Source organism: Hoplias malabaricus, chromosome 15 (genome assembly GCF_029633855.1).
Source record: "Hoplias malabaricus isolate fHopMal1 chromosome 15, fHopMal1.hap1, whole genome shotgun sequence".
Taxonomy (NCBI): Eukaryota; Metazoa; Chordata; class Actinopteri; order Characiformes; family Erythrinidae; genus Hoplias; species Hoplias malabaricus.
In genome coordinates this window covers 25,872,176-25,893,712 of record NC_089814.1, presented here as the reverse complement: position 1 = coordinate 25,893,712, position 21,537 = coordinate 25,872,176, and the positions used below count along the sequence as shown (strand labels likewise).

The 21,537-nt window shown below is 40.9% G+C and overlaps 1 protein-coding gene across 3 annotated transcripts in view; it reads left to right on the top strand.

Annotated features, from left to right (window-relative positions):
• Positions 1 to 21,537, top strand: part of amot (angiomotin) — a 41,004-nt gene that overhangs the window by 14,268 nt on the left and 5,199 nt on the right. For 2 of the 3 annotated variants that reach the window (XM_066645394.1, XM_066645393.1), the window contains exons 5-16: positions 2,307 to 2,444; positions 3,012 to 3,085; positions 3,271 to 3,331; positions 4,235 to 5,246; positions 6,836 to 7,340; positions 9,423 to 9,567; positions 11,299 to 11,391; positions 11,729 to 11,874; positions 13,394 to 13,543; positions 18,452 to 18,642; positions 19,622 to 20,004; positions 20,698 to 20,946. In XM_066645394.1, the coding sequence (XP_066501491.1) occupies positions 2,307 to 2,444; positions 3,012 to 3,085; positions 3,271 to 3,331; positions 4,235 to 5,246; positions 6,836 to 7,340; positions 9,423 to 9,567; positions 11,299 to 11,391; positions 11,729 to 11,874; positions 13,394 to 13,543; positions 18,452 to 18,642; positions 19,622 to 20,004; positions 20,698 to 20,946 (3,147 nt within the window). The remainder of the gene's footprint in view (positions 1 to 2,306; positions 2,445 to 3,011; positions 3,086 to 3,270; positions 3,332 to 4,234; positions 5,247 to 6,835; positions 7,341 to 9,422; positions 9,568 to 11,298; positions 11,392 to 11,728; positions 11,875 to 13,393; positions 13,544 to 18,451; positions 18,643 to 19,621; positions 20,005 to 20,697; positions 20,947 to 21,537) is intronic. The other variant, XM_066645395.1, reaches the window with a different exon arrangement.

Here is a 21,537-nt window from a genome sequence, read left to right as displayed (position 1 = left end):
CACACCTGGAGGAATGTGGCAGGTAACAGAACAAACAGCAGTGCCATCTGTTAGAAAGGAGCAGAGAGATCCAGAGAGAACATGCTTGCTCCTGACGGCTAAGTGGATTATTTAAGGATATAAGACATTGGAACAAAAGAATACAGACCATTTGTGAGTGGTATCACAGATTTGTACCTTACTTTTTTTTTGGTAATTTTTTTCTTGCTGTGGTAGATTCATATATGTGTGTTTCTAGGAATGTTCCGAGTTATGAAGGAAAGGACGCAGTTAAATGTGCCTCAAAATATGTACAAGTTTTTACTTCATAAATATGCTCTAGGTTTGATTTTCCCAAGTCTGTGGCAAAACGGATCTCTTTGCCTAGTGTAAAAGATGAAGTCACTGATTTAAGCCACATGGTAAATTGTCATAGAGCACTCTTTTGATCCTGTTACAGAACCTGCTTGTGCAAACATACTTTAAACCTGTGCAGAAGTGCTGGGACAAATCTCACCATCCGTGGGCAGCAGATTGGTGGGCTTTTTGTCCAAACAGTTGGGAAGGAGACAGGTAAACATTCTCCCATTTTGTCGTTCCTAGTGCAGAGTCTGACACTCTCCATGCCTAGGCCTGTACTTAAACTGTCAGTGCAGTGTGTCACTGACATAACCGTGATGACGCTCTGAGGTCAGAGACTTGGGGAGCATGCATATGGAGACCTATCTGTGGACTCCCTGGAATGCCAGATTCCACGAATTCACCCTGGGCTGATCTGGCTGCGGAATAAACAGTTTATCTGAAACATTTTATCTGAAACAGTCAAGGAACTTTAAGTTTGAGATTCAGCCATTAAGGGTGTGGGTAGACAAGCCATCTGGGTGTCATTTTTCATTGGATTTGGGGGGGATGATTTGTCATTGTGACACTGCCTTAATCATTCTTCCGTGGCATGTATATGTGTGTTTTGTTTGTTTCGTACAAACGTCCTAACTCAGGAGAAAAACAAGTCTAAACTGTAATGACAGGACCAGCGTAATGGTCTCAACTTTGTGAAGTGCATTTACAAAGGCTACATGCTACATTTTTGGAACAAAATATGGTATTTGTTACTGAGGTTAGATAAAGGATTAGACTTGGAAAAACCTTTGACAGTATATTCCATATATAATTTATATTTTGTTGTTTATATATAAATGTTAAAGCGAAACCTCCAAAAGTAAAAGAAATAAACACTCAGCCTAAGTGAATATAATTACATTTTATTCCACGTTGTTTTCAAATGATTTTGTTGAAAAATACAACAGTGGAGAGCCAGTGAGAGTATATTTGACATTAGTTTTAAAAAGAGGTTAATAAAAGTTTGCAGAAACCAAGTTTTAATGTCTGTGTGTGTGTGTGTGTGTGTGTGCAGTTAAATAACTTGTTGTGGTGCTTGTCCCTCTCCAGCTGATTGTGTGGTTAGGCCTCCAAAGGCAAAAGGATCATTTTCTGATTTTGAACAGTGACACAGAGTTGTGTTCTTTCACCATGTCATCAGAGATTTACTGTAGGAACTTGTTAATGGAGGAAACAGTCAGACAGCTCCGACTGTTCTCCACATGTGGTCTAAAGTACTAAAAAAAAAAAAAGTTTGTTTGGAGTTCAGACAGGGACTGAGTGGGTTTGTCCTTGGAATGCAAATGTATCTACTGGCATCATTCCGTTTCTTGAAAAGAAACATATTTTTCCTAATGTGTAAAACGTCAGTGGCCCAAATGCTTTCAAAAAGACTTTTGTTCCCTGATTCTGGCTAAAGCATCTGTATGATTTTACATGCCAGCTTTAGTAGAACACTGTTCCCATAGTTATTGTATTATTTTGCCTAGAGCAGCTCAAATCCCCTTGTGTAATCCCCCTTTAAAACTATGCACATCCTCTCATCCTGTGTTTGATTTTAGCCCTTTCTCCCACCAGCCTGCTTTCTCTCAATACATAACTCTTTAGACTGACTGATCTGGAACCAGCCTTGTTGAGTCGTTCTTTAATCTTAACCCACTATAACTCATAACTCCTTAGACTGGCCTTGGTTTAGAAATTGAGGGTGCTGTCGTTCTATGGCAGACCACACAGCTGCCTGGGTTCCCCAATGACCATGAAGGGGTGGAAAAACAAGGGCATTTTCTTTTTTTTCAGTTCTGTCATGACTAGGAAACATACATACTCCCCTCGTGCATTACACATTCCTGACCCCCTACCCGCTTCAATATTCTCGAAAAAAGCCCCTTTGGTTGTCTGTGGTCCCCACCCCCATTGTTCTAGCTGGTGAGAGTACCTTCCTGTTATAGAGTGGCTGGGCGTTCAGGAGCTTGAGGACCGCCTGTGCATTTTGGAGCGCCTCGAAGAGCTTCTGAAGAATGAGCCAGGCCTGTGTCAGCACTATGAACAGCCATCAGTGAGTCGAGACAACTACAGCAGCTACACAGGTAGGTAACCTGAATATAGGCTTGAGAAAGTTTGTCCAAGTATATCTAATTCATATTTATTCATGTCCAATATAAGTTAATCTTGTTCACAATCTGTGAGAATTAAAAAAAAAAACATATATATATATATATATATATATGCATGCTTCAGTTGTATGTATGATGCTTTTTAAAATGAGTTCATTTAATAAAACTGTAAAGATTGAGTTTACTATGTTATTGGAATATGTTTTATTTCCCTTTGTAACTGCACTGTTATACATGTAACAAAGCTAACATTGTTATGTTTTGTTACGCAAACATAACTAACGTACCCGCTAACCTTTTCAGTATTACAGTGCAGTTACTGTGGTACTGGTGGTGATTGTACTGATATGTTATAACTGGTACTTAATGTACCAACCCAAGAACAACATATTTGTTTTCTCATCAGTATACTCTTGCTCTTAATTACCATATACCATACATCATCACACATGGCCAACAATGTTCCTGTCTGTTTTAACCATAAGTTCTTTTAACCTTTATTTCATTGCCATCATCTGTTGTCTATTGCTGACTTTGTAGTTGATTCTGTGAAGGGGGAGACAGTGAGGGGGTGTGAAGAGTTGTGGGAAGAGCAACAGGAAGAGGAAGTTACAGTAGGTTTTTTTTTTTTTTTTTTTTTTCCATTTTATTTGGAAGGGTGGGTGGGGGCAAATACCATTGTGAAATGCATTTTTTTTCTTTCTGTCACTCTTTCCTCCCTCCCTCTCTCTCCCTCCATGTCTCCATAGCCCTCATTCCTGACTTGCTGTACATTTATTTATTTATTTATTTACCACAGATGTTTCGGAAAAAAGCCTCATCCTCCTTGAGAATGCGGAGAATATCAGAAAGCAATAGATGTAATAAGTTCCCCTTCACTACTTTGTAGCTGGCTCATTAACCACTAGACTGCAAACTGTACGCAAGGCCAATAGATGGAAACCATTCTATCCTCAGCAATTTTCAAAAGAGAGATAGAAATACGTTATATACACACTGACTTTATTTTTAGATGGCATTTATTCAGTCTTTGTTAACTTCAGAGAGCAGTATTAACTGATGTGTTTTTATGGCACAATGTAGTCTGATAGAAGGGTCTCCTGCTAATGGCTTTGTATGCTTTAACACTTCACTATAACTTTAAAATCGCTATATGCAATTTGTGAAAATGCCTTTGTTGTCCTGAACTAATTAAAGGTTAGGGCAGATTACAGCTTTGGTTTAAGAGACAATGTTGATCAGCTATCAGCACTGCATGTTTCAAAAAATAAAAAGTTGTTTTGCTGTATGTTGTTTTGGTGGTTAAAGGATCTACTGGGTGGATTTCAATGTGTTGACTCTGGGTGTTATCACAATCCAATCAGGATCTAAACAATCAAATCTGATCACACAGTGATCTTTGAAAAGAAGCTACACTGTTTGATTCCAGCCATGGAGAACAGTGCCTATATTTGGGCCTGATAGCTAAACCTGTGATGTCATCCAGCTGGTCAATGTGTTAATACTTTTGGGGCAGTTGGGGTTTAAATGTATTTTTGGGGCATTCCACTCCTCAAGGCACAGGTCTAATGCAGATCTTCTGATTTAATTTATAGCATTTCCATCCACAATCATTGTTGGCTAAATGTAACATGACTGTCAATATGCTGCCATTTTATATTGTAATTATTATTATTATTATTTTTAAATGAATGAATTAATTAATTTATTTATTTCATTTTTGTTGCACAGTTGAATATTTTGACTCTCATTGCCATTTTCAGGGGGTGTGGACCGGGGACGAAGCTCCTCCTTCCATGAGGTGGGCGGCAAGCGAGAAGCGGAGATGAGGGCAGCAGCGTCCTCGGTTTCCGAAGAGTCATCCGGCGGCGGCGGTGGCGGCAGTGGTGGAAGCCATACCGTTCTACAGCGCCTCCTGCAGGAGCAGATGCGCTATGGCGAAAGCCGGAACTACCTCGCCCTGCAACAGCAGCAGCAGCAGCAGCAACAACAACAGCAACAGCAGCAGCAACAGCAACAAGGTCCTTTGAGTGGATACCCAGGTCCAGGAGGTCCCGGGGACGAGCACTCCATGGTCACACACATCGCGCGGCAGGAGCCGCAGGGCCAGGAGCTGCAGGTGGACAGTGGCATGGAGAAGCAGCTCAATCCTCGTGCTGGAGGAGGCAGTGGAGGAACATCTGGTGGTGGCTGCATCTCCGGACAAGGGCCAAACCCTGAAGATCTGCCATCCTATGAGGAGGCCAAAGTGCAGTCACAGTATTTTCGTGGACACCAGCCACCACAGCCACAGCAGCCACAACTCGGTGCCGCATTCTATGTGACCGGAGTCTCCAATCAAAAGGTGCGGCCCCCAGAGGGCCGGCCTGCCGTACAGCGGGTTAGCGCAGGGAAGGTGCATCAAGACGACGGGCTTAAAGACCTAAAGCAGGGCCATGTGCGATCACTCAGTGAGAGGCTCATGCAGCTGTCTTTGGCCACCAGTGGTGTCAAAGCCCATGCACCTGTAACAAGTGCCCCGCTTTCGCCTCAGATGCCCCCTCCTGGTCCACCAGGGGACTATTACAAACCTGCAGGTCAGTACAGGGGTCCACCACCTGACTACCCTTTTAAGGGCATTCCCTCACTACCCAAACAACAGCAGCAGCACCACCATCAGCCGCAGCATCAGGAGCCAGGACATTACTTTTCAGATCATCGCGCTGCAGGCCAGCAGGGGAGAGGTGAGGTGCCCCACGTCCGTTACCAGCCGCCACCCGAGTATGGCTCCTTCCGGTGAGTGTCTGTGTGAGTGAAGTGTTATGTGAACGGTCATGGTTGTGTAATTTTTAGGCTGGTTGAAATTTCTTCAGAAAATGCATGTGATCAGAGCATGGAAATGGAAGTGTGTTTTTTTTTTTTTTTTATATTTGGGATACACAACACCAGATGAAAGAGAAAAAATAGCTGATTTAAGCCATTACATATCTAAAGAGTTATATATCTGCTAAATAATGTAAATGTAATATAGTTACTATTTTCTGCCACATAATTTCCCAAATACTGGTCCTGGAGTATGTTCCTTAGCAGTAACAATAAAAAAAGCAAAAAAGTAAAAAAAATGTCATTGTCTAAAGAGAAACATGTATTTTCAGTTTACTACATTTGAACCCAGCAGCGAAGAATGGACCAATAGAAATGGAATAAATCTTTTTACTAGGGCTGGATGATATGGCCAAAATTTATATCACGATATATTACTTAATTTTGGTTGATACAATATAATTCTGATATCGATTTGGACAGTATAAATTCCACTGAAAAACTTCCAAGATCAACAAGAAACATGACATCACCATCAAACAACAACTTCTTGGCCTTGTCAATAATAATATTATTAAACTAACTTTAAAATTGAGCGCAATAACCTAATGGCAGTGCTCTGTAATGACAGCTGGTCAGAAACAGGTGCTGTAAATATTATATATTGAAATATTGAGAATGTATATAAAAATCATATCATTGTTATTGAAACATGATATAATGTGATATATACTGATATTGAATTATTGTCCAGTGCCACTTTTCAGATTGAGATCCACTGAAATTTAAGAAAGTTTTTTTTCTTCCTTCTATAAAATTACTATTTTGGAGATGCATGTTTATTTTGACAATGATGACATGTAATGGCACCCTTGTTGACGTTGATATAGTTTTATTAATTTACAGAATTGGGACAAGGAGACTTAATCATATGCTAAGAAAGGTTAATGGAGGCACTGAAGTTGAAATGTTCTTTTGGGAAAAGAGTATAATGTACATTAACTAGAATGTACGTAAATGTACATATTGTTAATCAGTGCTCCAAATTAGCCTTTGAGCAACCTTATAATCAACAGGTAAATGTTGTGTAGTGTCGACAAGGGGGAACAGGTTGAATTTCCCTTTGAATGGCCTTTCCCTGAAATGCTGGAACATGTTGTCAGGCGTTGAAGGAAGAGCCAGTTTTGCCTGTTTTCCTTCAATTCATTAACCTCAGAGCCAGTGTGTCACACTGGAAAAGAATGTGGCCCAAATTTTAGTATTCAGCCACTGCAAGTTACAGCATGACTGTCTCTCTGTTATGTTCCATAGAAACAGGAATGTTGACATGAATTATTGTTTGAGACACCTGCTGTGTAAATGTATAAAGTATCAGTGACACTAGTCAGACTCATGCACTTGCCTGCGTCATTAAGAGCCATCACAATGAATCTGCTATTTCATAAATGTGATATTGGTCATAATGAAGTGCTGATGTAACGTGCTGTTCAGTGTGGCAAATGTACAGTGACTTTAAATAAGCATGGGTCAATAAAACCCCTTGGCTGCTCTGTTCTCCTCAGCTCCAGTAAGGAAAACTCAGTCCACTCTCAGAGGCCAATCCATCACCACAGCCCCACCTCCTCTGTTACCTCAGTAGGCTCACTGTCCCGTGCCCAGTCCTCCACCCTGAGCAGCATCTTGGCCTCGTCCCATCCTCCACAAGGCATGGGCCACCAAGGGGAGCCGCCATTCCCTATGGGCCCTCGGAGCCCTCAAGGACCAGGTTCACACCAGGGAGAGCCATATGGACCAGGCCACCCGCCACCACACCAGCGAGGCCATGGCTTTCCTCATGATCCTTATGGCTCGGCCCCCCGGGGTCTCCACATGCATCAGCACCCGTTTCACCCACAGCAACAGCAGCAGGGCCCTGGGCAACATTTCCCGCACCCTCATTCGATCCAGGGTGACCCCTACGCCATTCTGGCCCGTGCCCAACAGATGGTGGACATGCTTACAGAGGAGAATCGACACCTCAAGCAGGAGATGGAGGTGTGTGGAGAGAAGGTGTCCAAGCTGCAGAGGGTAAGACACGTCAGGAACCTAATGTTATGATCTCAGGGATGTCGGTTTGTGACCAAGAGTTCAAGAAGGCATGCATTAATAGCTTTGGAACGATATTCGATATGATTCCTTCCACTGGGTACTGGATTTTTAGGAGGTCCTCATTGCATCCGGATTATCCATTATTTATTCAACTAATAGCTCAGTTAGAGTAGAATATGTCCATGCTTAACACTTCATTCACAATAGAGTAGTCCAATGGAGCCAATCCTATTATTATTTCTGATTGAACAAGCAGGATTATCCTTTAAATAATCCATTAAATACAAAAATAATAGCCATGGAAACTGCTGTATCCCAGAACATTTCCAATCAGATGCTGAGTATATTCTGCACATATGCATTTACTTACACTATGTATAACGCTATGTTCTGCGTGGGTCAGATTATCGTTCATTACGTCGCATATAACCACAAATGACTGCCATGCCATAAGGAAGTTTTGCTTTCACTCAATCTGTGAATTCCTTCTGTACAAATCTTTCTCACTTTTCACACAAAAATCTTTACTGAATTTTTTACTCCAGAGGTTTCATGTTATTTTTGGCGGGTCAGAATGATGTTTATTTTTGGAATTTTGCGGAATGTTGCAGGAAATTACGTCTTTTTCTTTATGCCCTTTGTTTAATAAGTACATCTCAAGTACTCCTAAGTCTGCCATAATTTTAAAGTAACTACAAACACAAGCACACCGTATTAAAACATTGGGTCTGGACTCATGTGATGCTTGTTGTCATGGTAACCTTTACACTAAATTGTGCTTCATGTACACTAATTAATGTACATAGTGTGCATACAAACAGTAATTGGCATCAGATTTATAAAGTGTATGCATACAAACACCTCAGTTGTAATCTATTATCAGAATGAATTAAATTTTCTTGGTGAAAATCTTTGAATGTATACATAGCGAATAAGTGTCTGGATCACTATTTAGCATCTGTACGCTGTTAACCATTTGACCAGTAAAAAAACAGCAAAAAAGACCAAGCTGCTTTAAATAGCCTCCTCTCCCTGTTTCCTATATTCACACAAATTAAGCTCCTGCTTGGTGCATATAGCCTCATTTCCTCGTTGTTTACCTTGGGTTCTGCATTTCCAGAGTGCATATCAAAATGGCATGCCCTTCTTATGGATGTAGGAATATGCAGAAGGACTTAATACCATTTTTATAAATGTAAGTATTTGAATGTAGCCACCAGCTTGGCCTGTATGCCCTGGTAAAAACCGGTAACTTGATATCTCTGCTCAGAAAATTGATCTCTGCATAAATCTTATTTGTGGTGATTCATGTTAAGACTCATCTGGCAGTGAACAGTTAAATGCCCTCACTTTTAAACTTGTTTTAAGAGTGTTTGAAACAAGTGTATCTCAAACTGTCGAGAAATTGCACATCTATTTCACTTTAATTTTAAGATTAATTTTAGACTATTAAGCAGGCATATACCAACAGTGTGTTTGGTTATATACCAACAGTCAGTCTTTGGCTCCAGTTTGGCCAGTAAAGTGTAATCATTCCCCAACACCATGTTAGGATGTAGCATCAAGCTGTGTAATTCTCAGAAGTAGTACTCTAGAGTTATTTACAAGAGGGAAAGGGTGGCTCCAGCAGCTCATGCTATTGATCATGTCATCAGATATAATAAAACAAGTATGCCAATTTTCAGTCAGTTGGTTTTAATGGTCAGAACGTATACTTAACTATAATCTGCTATACTATTAAAGTATAATTACAAAATGACTGTTTTAAAAAAAAAAAATTTTAGTTTGATAACTTTAGCATGTCTGATATAATCTTAATGAAATAACTCCTCTTATAATGATGGGTGTTATGTTTTATTGCTTGATTTATTTATTTATTTGATGTGTTATATCATGGGGTATCGGTAGAAATTGTAAAGAACTTCCACTTCTGGGCTTTCTTAATTGTTTCTACTACTTTTGTGGAAAAATCCATATAATAAAACAGCATGCTTTTTGTCACTGTCAGATACCACTGTGACTTTAAAAGGTTAAACCATGTAAGTTCCTCTCCTTTTGTAGCTGGAGACGGAGATCCAGCTGGTTTCTGAGGCATATGAGAACCTGGCAAAGTCATCGTCTAAGAGGGAGGCCCTGGAGAAGACCATGAGGAACAAGCTGGAGCTGGAGGTGCGCCGGCTTCATGACTTCAACAGGGACCTGAGAGGTAAGCTGTAAGAAGAGCTGCCCAGGTTGTAGCTGAGTTTGAGTTCTACTTTAACAGGACAGTTTGGAACTAAACTCTGCTAGGGCTGAACAACTACAATTGTTTTATTGTTTTATCTTAACAAAAGGAAGCAATCTCATTTTGATCAAAATGCACCAATCACTATTTATAAAAGTGATTATATAGGATTATGACATTTATGTTGCTCACATATGATCAGCAAGTCTAGACTACTTGAATGATCTAGTGCATGCTACACACGTGAGTGGGTCCCTCAAATGGGGGTTAATGACAGTGTATAAATTGCAGGAAGCTCTAATACATGCAGTTCACTAGGTGTTAGTAAAAGGCTAATGATTTCATTGCGTGGAGATTATTTCTGTAGGGAAATGACTGAAAATGAATGACTACATTCAGTAGTTTAAGTTTAATGTCTGAGTGGCTGCACTGTTACAGAAATTAATTTAAGTTTGAACCCTAACTTTAACTAAAAAATTTTACCTGTAATGTACAATTAGTGTTTTTTATTGATTTATTTTATTGTCAAAAGCAACTTGACCTCAGCTAAATATTTTCCTGCATGTCACTTCCTCCGTTCTGTTTTCTTAAATGTTTTTATTTCCACTCAACCCAAAGCAAAGGCCTCTCTGTTTGCTCGCTCAGTGCCTGAGAACAGGCTGAGCACGGCCACCTCAACCATTCTGTCTCATAGTTGTTCTTTGGAGCAGCAGAGAACAGAGAAATCCCTGATTTATGGCACTGAGCCCAGACTCGAAGTCCACAGGGAGGCCGGAGAATTTTACAGCATAAGCCCCCCCTCTCTCTCTCGTTCTCTCTTGCTCCCTCTCTCTGCCTCTTGACCTCCATTCTTCCTCACTGTTTCTCATTCACACAAGAAAGATACACGCCCCTTTTTTTTCCGAAAAGAAAATCTAAATTTCCATTGAATACTATGGATCTAGGATGTTAAGGAGTGTAGATTTGGGTTCTGGAATCCTCATCGCAGAGCCTAGTTTACTTAACATGCAGAAAATATTGTTTTAACGTCTGCCCTGCTTTCTTGATTAACGTGGTGCTATTGCAAAAAGCAACCCCTGCAGTATAATTGTCCTTTTGTTGAATCAGACCTTTTATCGAACTTAACAGCACTTGCTGAATTATGACTAAGTCTGCTCCATGGGAATCAGGATTCATATAAAATTTTTGTTTTGTTTTTCAATTTGCTGAGCAACCGGACCCATTGGTGTTTCGTGTGCATAGATGTCCAGAGAAATTTCCAGCATATTTGCTAAGGAAAAGGGAACATTGTACACCACATCTGTAACCATTAAAAAAGATACAGAGCTCACATGGAAGAAATAATGCATTTAATTTACACAATGAAAATGTGAATGTAATTTCCACAGCAACAAAATACAAGAACACAATGTTGTCTTTCTGTTTACTTTTACATGATGCGCACATTTGAATCAAATAAATTCAGTGCTTTACTTTGTCCATGCTAGTAAAAATTTGGATTAACATATGTTCATTTATAATTGATTTCAGGATCGGAGAGTGGTAAGATAAAAGTAAAATTAAATCCTCCTGTCCACAACTCTGCATTACAGTTCTGCATGGCTTCTAACATGGATTTGATGTAACACATGTATCAAAGCTTATGCAGTAAGTGTTGAAAAGAGTGCATAAAAAAGGAGATTTGATGTGACAAAAGTTCTTTTCCCATTGTAGAACGTATGGAGACTGCCAACAAGCAGCTAGCAGCCAAAGAGTGTGAGGGCACAGAGGACAACCGCAAAACCATCTCACAGCTTCTGGTTCAGAGTGAGTGATTCATCCAGAAATTCTTTCAACATGCCATCTAGAAACACCAGAACTGTACTTAGTGTAGGGTTACTGTTACTGTAGGATTTAGTGCTAGTTATCAAGTATCTATCAAATAAGTCTTACTTAAAAAAACTGTCATCATATGCTGTTTGTTGCAGTATTCCCACTGGAGATAACTATAGTTATGTCTTATGGCTAAGCTTAACACACTGCAATATTAAAAATAGGAATGTAGAAGATTATATATATCTCGAGTACTTGTTTAGTCCAGCAAAGGGCTGAAAAGGCCACTTGAAATAAGCTAATTGTCTTTCACTGTTGGGCCACTCTATAGACAAAGAGACTCAGCGGGAAAAGGAGAAACTTGAGATGGAGCTAAATGCGCTGCGCTCCACCAATGAAGACCAGCGCAGGCACATCGAGATCCGCGACCAGGCACTGAACAACGCTCAGGCTAAAGTAGTCAAATTGGAGGAGGAGGTGAGCTCACTACTTTCAGCTGTGGCCTGCTCAGCATATTTCTGCAGCTTATGAGGGTACTGAGTGGTATGCTTTCAGTTAAGTCTGGGATCATTTATCATTGTGTGTGTGTGTGTGTGTGTGTGTGTGTGTGTGTGTGTGTGTGTGTGCGCGCGCGCCTGCCCCCTTGTGGACACTTTTCAACCTGTAGCCAAAGGCTGCAGTATCTGGTTCAGTTTAAAGCTGAGAATGTTCTCAGAGGAGCTCTCAGGAATTTAGGGTTTTTCTTCATTGCCCTGAGTACTTTGCTGAGTCATAGGGCTATACTCTAGAGTAACTTTTTATGTTTGCCATCACTCTTATTGAAACATGTCTTCAAAAATTTCCCTTCAAAAATCTTTCTGGACAATCAGAAACTGAAGGGCTTTAAGGTTGTGAGTTGTTGGGCATTGCTGTTGTTTTGGCTAAATGCTGAATGTATTACCCACACCACAGTTATTCTGTTCACACCATTTAATCAAAAAGAGTTTTGGAGTTTTCATTTTCTGTTGCTACCTTCAGTTTAATGAGTTTAATAAGGATTACGCAAAAAAGTCAGCGGCCACCCTGCTACCTTAATGCTGACCACAATTTAACTTTTGGCTCCACCCTCCCTGCAGATGGCAGCTTTGATGTTTTTCTTGTCAACTTCACACAGGCGCAGTTAAAATCTTCAAGCTTGAGTGAGCGGCTGGCCATGACCTTCACTGAATCCAAACAAGCTCACTAAACACAGGACAGCCAGACACTCACACAGCCTCAGCGAGGGCACATAGCAAGAAGAGAGAGGAACTTATCTGTTGGTCAACATCTGTTTTTGCTATTTTATTTTGAACTAACACAAATGGCTGAGTGCAATTCGGCATTGATGCCAATGGGGGGGGGGGTATAATTAAATGATATAAAAAGGGAGACACAAAGAAATGGAGAGAAACAATAGAGAGAGAGAATGAACGGCTGAACCAGTATTGACTCTTGTGAGTTTTGAAGTCTGAGTGTATTTGGAACAGTTGGGGTTTGTGTGTGTGTGTGTGTGGCCTCCACAGTTTCAGCCCCAGATGGCCTTCTGGCTGCTGCTAAAGCCATCCCGAAATGCACCGGCCTGTTCCACTTTCCTCAGGCCCTGGTCACAAACGGCCGCTTGTTCCCCAAACAAAGCCTCTTGAGTTGTGTGCCATGAAAGGACTTGAAGATGGCTGAATTCTTAACACCCCCCCCCCCCCCAAAATCCACCCACCAACCAGGCCAGGCCAGCCCTGTCTAAACAGGAGCCACATACTTGTCCTATTTCTCTACTTCTTCTCTGTCGCATTTGCCCTCTGATCTAAATTGGGCCATTCATTTGGGCTACAATTATAGTTCCTGGTGGATTTGAAAGCAGAGTTTTGGGGGAAGGGGACTGAAGAACACAAGGAGGTTATTGTAAGGTGGGGTTTGTCAGTTGGGGAAAGAGCATTGGGTCTCACCTGTATGTTCTGTATCTATCTGTGTGTGTGTGTAGCTGAAGAAGAAGCAGGTCTATGTGGAGAAAGTGGAGCGGATGCAGCAGGCACTGGCTCAGCTTCAGGCTGCATGTGAGAAGAGAGAGCAGTTAGAGCATCGGCTTCGCACACGCTTGGAGAGAGAGCTGGAATCACTCAGGATGCAGCAGGTGCAACACAAACACACACAGCAAAGCCCACTCCGTACACAACTATCAAAGGAATTTGCATTAGCTTGGCCTGAAGGATGTAAATATAAACCAGTCGTGAAGTTGTTAAAAATTTACAGTCTGGGCAGTGAACTTGTTTTGGCTTGTAAAATCACTATAAAATACAAATGATTCTTACAGCAATAAAAGTTTTTTTTTTTTTTTTTTAATAATAATCAGATTTTATTAGCAGAACACATGTTTGGTCCCCCTTCTCCTCTGTGCACTCCAGTTAACATCCAGCAGCAGACTTATGTAATGAAGTTTATACAACAATGTATTTGTACATTAAAACATTTTACATGAGCACGCCATTCACATCCCCCACACACACCGGGTGCACTAACAGAATACTCGACAAGCCTAAACACAAAACTGACAGACAATGATTTAAATACTTTTGGTTTTGACTATCACCTTGTCCTTCATAAATGACCACAAATGTAGATTGCAGGGATTGAAGGAAAAAAAGTATTCTGAGTGAACATTCCTTTCCCCTTAGATTCAGGTAGAAAAATATGTAGGCAACTGTAATAAAATTATGTTACCCCCACCATGCCACATGTAACCATTTCTGCTCATCTCCAAAACAGGCATCAAGAAGTAATCTAGATTTTATTTAAATTCTCTAGTTCGTAAGTGGCTTGACAGTATATAATCATAAAACCAGACAATAAAACAATGCCCCAAAGACAGCTAACAGCAGCAGCATTAAATAATTTCTTCAACTGAATTGAATTTTTTGCTTTTTGGCAATAGAACCATGAGCCTAGAGCAGGGGTCGTCAACCTTTACCACTCAGAGCCATTTGGACCAGTTTCACACAGTAAAGAAAACACTGGGAGCCACAAAACCCTTTTGAAATTTTACATGAAATAACACTGAATATAACAGGGTTTTTAAAAAAAGACGTTGGGTTGAAGGTTAAGTAAAATACTCAATGTCTATTTGAGTCCTTGTAGTAATGGGGAAAAAAAAGCCAAACTTAAATTCTCCACTGGCAGCAAACAAAAATGCTGTCCTCTCTCTGCGTGCCATCATCCTTTTACTGCCGTTGTGCAGTCAGCGGTCAAAAAGTTCAAGAAACTGCACACTGGCATGGGTTTGCAGATTGGAAGTTGTGACGTGTATTAAGAGCGACAAAATATTTTAAATGTTACAAGATTGCCATAATCTTCATAGAATTACATTTTGAAAATGAACAAACTAAAATAAATTACATTTTAATTAAATACTCGGTAATTATTTTCAAAAGCTGAGCCGCATCAGAGGGATAAAGAGTTGCCGACCCCTGGCCTAGAGCTTTGCTAAACCTGATACTCGTTTTAGCGATTTTTCTACAGTTGAATTTGCTATGACTCCAAAAGTGGAGTACAAGGAAACTGTGATGTCCCATCGCACCTAAGGTCCCTTGTCATACATTCATAAGATGTGTGTTTACTGTTTGAATACAGCTGAATGTCTCGCTCAATTTTGTGATCTCTGTTCAGGAGTTCAGAAAAAGCCATAATTGAAACGTAAACAGAAGCAAATGTGTGTCTTTGGCCGCACAGATTGTACATTCACAGCTCATTCTAATGTGTGTGAGAGCTGCTGGGCGGACTGAATGGGCTGCTCCATTTTTGGGAGCAGAGAAGCTGCGGAGGAGAGAGCTTCCGCAGCTCCGTCTCTGGGAGCAGAGGGGCCGCATAGGGAGAGCTGTGTCTCCTGCTCACGGTCTGTCCCTATGTTGTAAACGAGATGTGCTACCAGAGATAATCAACTGTAAGAGATGTCAAAGATTTGTACAGAAAGTCAATAGATTTGGTGCTAGTCTGTTTTTTTGCTTTAGTTTTTTAAAATTATTTAAAAAAAACTCAGCAGAAGGTCTGAAAAGTCGCTAAATCTAGCAGTAAAATCACTAAGTTGTCATACTGAGCAACGGTTTGGACCCGGATGTGTCGTTACACAAGGTCAATACCTCGCGACTTAACAGATTCTCAAATTTACGCTTGTTCTTTTAGACACATGATTAATATATTTAAACTCACACTAAACAAAACAGAACCTGTGGGGAATGGCTCGCTTTCATAGCGATTGAGAAATTTACTCCCTGAGACTGATAGCTGCTTTCATTACTACATTTCAGAAAGCCTAATTTCGTGTTCATTTTAGCTAGGTCTGCCCTGCCAACGACCCCACAACACACTCTACAACACTCCCCCCACCCCCAGCCCCAGCCATCAGCATCCACCATCACCCACAGTCTGACGCCCCTTAAGCCATGAGAGAATTCTGAGTACGGTTTTGTCCATGTTGTTGGATCCTGCTGCACACACACTTTAATGCTGTCCCTGTAAACTGTTTCTCTCCCACATGTAGCCACTGGCTCACACACTCACATACACACATGTGAAAGACTACAGCAGGCATAACTGAGACTCAGCTGCAGTCAGCAGGAGCTGCAGATGTTTTATTTCTCCAGTTCCACTCTATTCTTCCTGTGCGCCCAATACAAATGTTCGGTAGTGTTTTTACACGATCCTTAATCTGGGAGAAAGGTTGCAGCTCGCACTGTGTGTATGAGAGAGAGAGGGAGGAGGGCACGTTAGGAAGAGCGAACAGCTGTGTTCTCCATTAGGGGCCCCGACACTAGACATCCTCTGAAACCTTTGTAGTGTGTTTGAAACCTGGTAATCAGGCACTACATTTATACAAGCAAGTTGGATGATGGCTAAGCTCTGTTTTAAACAGAAACACTTGATAGGATAAGCACATCCACAAATACACTTTCCAACAAATGAGTGTAGATTATGAGCCTATTATTTTAATGTATACAATGTCCTGGAATATATGAAATTACGTCAGTAAATGTTATGCTGTTATGAATGATGAATATAGTGCTGGACTTCATAAAGATATTAACTGTAACTAGGCAGTAATCATGAATTCTAATGTAACGCTGATCAGTGGCCAATTTTTATGTGATTATGTGGTCTAAATTATCACGTTTATTTAGACAAAAACCTTGCATATCTGATCTTAGCCAGTTCTGATTATGCATCTCTGCATAGGTTTCATAAATCTTAAGAAAAATAAGAACGTTCAAGCTGGATTAGTTTTTAATATCATGTAAATGAATACAGACCAAAGAAGTTGATCAACAAGGGCAGCCCCTTGTGTTTATTAGGGTGTGTGTGTAAATGTGTGATTCACTGCACAGATTGGGTTAAATGCATAGAAAATATTCCTGTGTGCAAGCACAGTGGCCAATAAAATTATTCTAATTCTAACCAAAACATATTTTAAAGCAGAGTTTTACTTTATGACAAAAGCTCTGTGTGGCTAATGCTGCTAACAAATCCTGGAAGTCAACAGTCACTCAAAATATCCAAATTGTTTCTGAAAAAAGTTCACCATCAAGACACCTATCAAACCACAGTCATTTCTGAATAAGGGTAAATTCATATTACCAGTCATGAAAGCTTTTTGCATTATGAGCACACCATTCACATGAAGCATATCATCGCTGTTCAATTAAATCATGTATCTCCCAAAATAGCTAATTTACGAGAGAAAGGGAAAATCTTCTTAACTTTCTATGGAATTCATTAAAAAAAAAATGGATTCCAAGTTTGGAGCATTTCTATTGGTCCATTTATCATGACATTTTCGCACAGTGTGGAGGACAGCTGCTCTGTTCAAATGAAATAGTAAACTAAAAATATCAACAAAGATAAAGATACATATTTTTAATTGAACTACAACAATATAGATTTCAAGAGTTTTTAATATATTTGTAATGCCATGAGCGAATTCTGAGTACTGTTTTGTCCACGTTGTTGGATGCTGCTGCACACGCACTTTAATGCTGTCCCTGTACTGACTGCTACAGAATCTCCACTGGAAGTGTGTGTGGGGTAAACTGTTTCTATCTCACATGTAGCCACTGTCTCACAAACTGACACACTGACATACACACTTTAAAAGTTAAAGAGTACAGCAGGCATAGTTGAGACTAGTTCGGTAGTGTTTTAAACATGATCCTTAATGATCAAAGCTGTGTGGACATGTCAAATTTGATCTTTCCAAGTCAGATTTGAGTCACTTTCTACATCAGACACATACCCAGTTCATTGGCTGTGACATGAATGTGAATTCTGAATATATTTCATGCACAGGGGGTGAAACTATGGCTTTTACACCAAAATAACGCACTGAATGTTAGAAAAGGTGCAGTGCAGGAGATCACTAAATATAAATGTATTTGTGTTAGACATATACAGTACTTGGCTGTAGAAGCTGTTCTGTAAGGACCTACATCCTGCACTACTCTGGCCATTTAAGCTAGAGCCGCATAAATGTATGAATGTATGCCATTTCAGGCTACTGATTAATGTGTCTTGTGATGTGAATGTAGCCTAAATGTCTCACAGATTAATCCATATGTTTAAGCCATTATACTGCACTGTGAACTATAAAATAAAATAAACTTCAAATGAATAAACTTAACATGATCAGCAGTCAAGTAGATAAATAATGTCTGTAAAAGTACATTAACAATCCACACTTATATTTTGTTCATGTCTTTATTAACATTGCAAAGACTGTTCATTGTGTTTCAGTGCACATTAGGACTAACTGCGAACTATTAAAGTGAATAAGAACTCCCAAGTAGCTGACAGACCATCTCAGGAATTGAGTACTGCCTTCTTACAGTGTATTGAATATACCAATTAGAGTAGTAGTGTTGATCTCAAATCAGTTGTACTGGCAATGATCAGAGGAATCTGGACTGAGACCAGTCCTCTTATTTAGGCTTTTTAATACTAGCTCATAAGTCATACACTTTTAATGCCTATAGCATTCCTCTCTCTCTGTGCTCCACAGAGGCAGGGCGGTCCGCAGACCCCCGTCAGCCCAGAGTACAGCACCGTGGCCCTGATGGAGCACCTGCGGGAGAAAGAGGAGAGGATTCTGGCCCTGGAGGCAGACATGACCAAATGGGAGCAGAAGTACTTGGAAGAGAGTGTAATGAGACAGTTTGCTCTGGATGCTGCTGCCTCCGTTGCCACACAGAGGTAAATATACATTCGCACGTTAATCATGTTCACTTAATGTGAGTCAGAAGAACCATGGGTAGCCACTGCTGACCAGCCTACTTTAGGATATGAGAGGCCCGTTAATCAGCTGGTTTACTGAGGCAGTTGGAGCAGGGAAATGATACAAATTTGTAAGATTCCTGTATTTTTTCAGAAGGATATACTAATGGCCTGTGGGCATCTACAAATTTTCTGAAGTCAAGGGGAGTAAGAGGCAGCTTGTCGTGGTTTGTTTTGATAACAGCTTCAGATTCTTTTATGGAGATTATATAAGCTGTGCATGCACTGTTGAATTTGCCCACACTGGACACTTTTGGAACTTTGGACATACACTGAACAATCACTGGATTAGCAACACCTACCTTGTATCTACATTCTTAATCTTAATCAGTTGCAGTCTATGTTGGTTCTGCTCTAGTCCTTTCTCAGTTCACGCAGAACGCTGTTGGAGGACATTTTTGGTTGCGACACTGATCTGATCCACTCATACTAGCACAACACACACACATCACCACATCAGTGCCACTGCAGCACTGAATCATTTTTCAGCAAATCATAGCTGCTCTGTGGTGGTGTAGACCATTGAAGAACAGGGTGAAAATGGGGGTGAGAAATTATGCAAAAACAGTTGTACTACAGTCTAATTGTTGAACTACAAAATTGCTTCTGTATGGTCAGTGGAGCTGATAAAATGAACAGCGAGTGTAGATACAAAGCAGGTCTTCCCAACCCAGTGTTCAAAGTATTATACACTACATAAACTACTGAATAGGAGAAAGGGTCTTAGGAGACCTGTCTTTAGCCTGAGTGCTGCAGGCTACAAAAAGTGACCTTATTTACATTTTCTTAGAAAGACATAAGAACATTTAGGAGATTAAAGAAGCAGAATTGACATGATGATCTTATAGATGTGCATAATCATACCTCACCTCCATCGTTTACTCTTTTCTTCTGGCAGGGACACATCAGCAGCCATCATCAGCCATTCACCCAGCAGCAGCTATGACACCTCGGTGGAGGCACGCATCCAGAAGGAGGAGGAGGAGATCCTGATGGCCAACCGCCGCTGCCTGGACATGGAGAGTCGCATCAAGAACCTGCATGCACAGATCATTGAGAAGGATGCAATGATCAAGGTCCTGCACCAGCGCTCAAGGAAGGAGCCCGGCAGCAAAGCAGACGGGCCGGCCACAATGCGGCCCTCCAAATCCCTTATGTCCATTGCCACGGGTACAGGCAGCTCCAGTGGCTCCGGCCTCCTCTCGCACTCACTGGGGCTCAGCGGCAGCAGCCCCATCACTGAGGAGCGCAGAGAAGACCGCAGCTGGAAGGGCAGTCTGGGTAAGCACAATCTCTACAGTGGAATCAAGTGTTAGATATGTTGATGGAAGGAATGATATCCTCTCCAGGGTGTGATACTATATCAAATGTACAGTTTAGAGTGGAAGACATACAGAACTCCAGCTCCCAGTGTTCCCAGTGATCACTCCCATTTTATCCCATCTTATGATTTGAAATATGATTATGTAAATCAAAGAAATACAAAAATATGTTTGTGTTTTTGAACACCCTTGGCCATCTCAAATGGTTGGAAATAGGACAGAGGAAACATGAAAGAGAAGAATTAGTTGCACACATGTACCTTTTCACACAGGCACGGTTACCAAGAAATATTCTGGACTTGACCAGGAACAGCTGCAAGTATGAGCCTGCAACAGTTGTCCTCGACTTTACGCTGACTTCATCCAGCTAGCACCTGAGTAGAGACTTTGGGTAAAGTCTAAGTGAGTGCATGTGTGAATAGAGCCACTAATGTTCTGGAGAATTCCCTCTATTTCCTGCACAGCAATTTCCCCTTTCCCAAAGCATTCTGAATACTTCTCGCTATGAGAGCGTGTCTGACAGACAACCTCCTGCTGTAAAAAGCATGTGAAAGGACCTTGACAGAATATCATTCATTCTCCTTTTAATTTGTCAGTTAATTCTGGACCATCTGCCTTGTTTACACCTCTCACTCCCCACTGCTGGTTTCAGGTGTGTTACTGGGGCCAGAGTTTCGAGGTGACTCTCTGAGAACCGAGTCTATCTCCTCCTCTCCGTCTCCTGTGCTGCCCTCCACCCCTATGCCAGCCGCCACTCATTCAAAGACAGGCAGCCGGGACAGCTGCACTCAGACGGATAAGAGCCAGGAGACGAGCAAGCCCAGCACGCCAGCCCTGCAGAGCATAGCAAACAACCGCATCAGCAGCCCAAGCCCTGTGTACATCCCAGACCGCATTGCAGGTAACACACATTTACACACAAGATTTTCAAACAGCTCAGCTAATGCTACACCTGTTTATATTGTGTACAGTTGGGATATAAAAGACTATTAGCCTGGGCAATCAAAAAATTATTATGGAGAGCAGACATTTTAACTGTTATTAGAGTTGTTCCATATTGTATTGTTTGTGAAAATACTGGTGTAATGTTTTACACAATTTAAAAAAAGGGAAGAGGTGGTGTGTTTACAAAATATCAGATATACAACAAACCATGGTAATATGTAAGATATGAACAAAACCTGTAACAACAGAAGGGGAGAAACAACTAATGTTTCACCACCTCAAGCAGAAGCACCTTGTTGAATACAAGGAAATTAAAAAATGCAGAGAGTGCCAGTGAGCTCTAACCCTAGCAGACTACACTGACGCAGCACAGCAACTATTTTGTATTTGTTTTTATTTATTTACTTTTAATTTACTGTGATGCTTTAAGGGTTTTTAAAGGAAAAAAATATTCACTCATTTTGAATTTGAGGCCTGCAACACGTTCTAAAAGAACGAGTTGGGACAGGGGCAACAAAAGACTGGGAAAGTTGAGGAATGCTCAGAA